Genomic DNA, 270 nt, shown 5'->3' on the forward strand with positions numbered 1-270 from the left:
CCGCCTCCCGGGGCAAGAAGCGGAGTGAAGCTCCGCCCCACATCTTCTCCATCTCTGACAATGCCTACCAGTACATGCTGACAGGTAGGGACCGCCCTTCGGGACCCCGGACTAGGAGACAAGGGTCCTGACCTAGACCTGGGAGGGTGGAGAACCCCAGGGTGCAAACACCTCCCCCAGCTTCGTCCCACCTGACTCCTCCCTTCTCCCGGCAGACCGCGAGAACCAGTCCATCCTCATCACGTACGTGCCCCCCTCCCCACGGCCCTG

The 270-nt window shown here is 64.1% G+C and overlaps 1 protein-coding gene across 1 annotated transcript in view; it reads left to right on the forward strand.

Moving 5' to 3' along the window:
• The window catches only part of LOC103781431 (myosin-6-like), a gene marked incomplete at both ends in the record, with an annotated part of 913 nt that extends 670 nt beyond the window's left edge, over positions 1-243 (forward strand). Inside the window, 2 exons of the mRNA XM_008949149.1 lie at positions 1-84; positions 216-243. The exon at positions 1-84 is cut by the window's left edge and continues 16 nt beyond it. Of these exons, the coding sequence (XP_008947397.1) occupies positions 1-84; positions 216-243 (112 nt within the window). The remainder of the gene's footprint in view (positions 85-215) is intronic.
• Positions 244-270: the final 27 nt, after the last annotated feature.

The sequence above is a fragment of the Merops nubicus genome, unplaced genomic scaffold, assembly GCF_000691845.1.
Source record: "Merops nubicus isolate BGI_N331 unplaced genomic scaffold, ASM69184v1 scaffold27751, whole genome shotgun sequence".
NCBI lineage: Eukaryota > Metazoa > Chordata > Aves > Coraciiformes > Meropidae > Merops > Merops nubicus.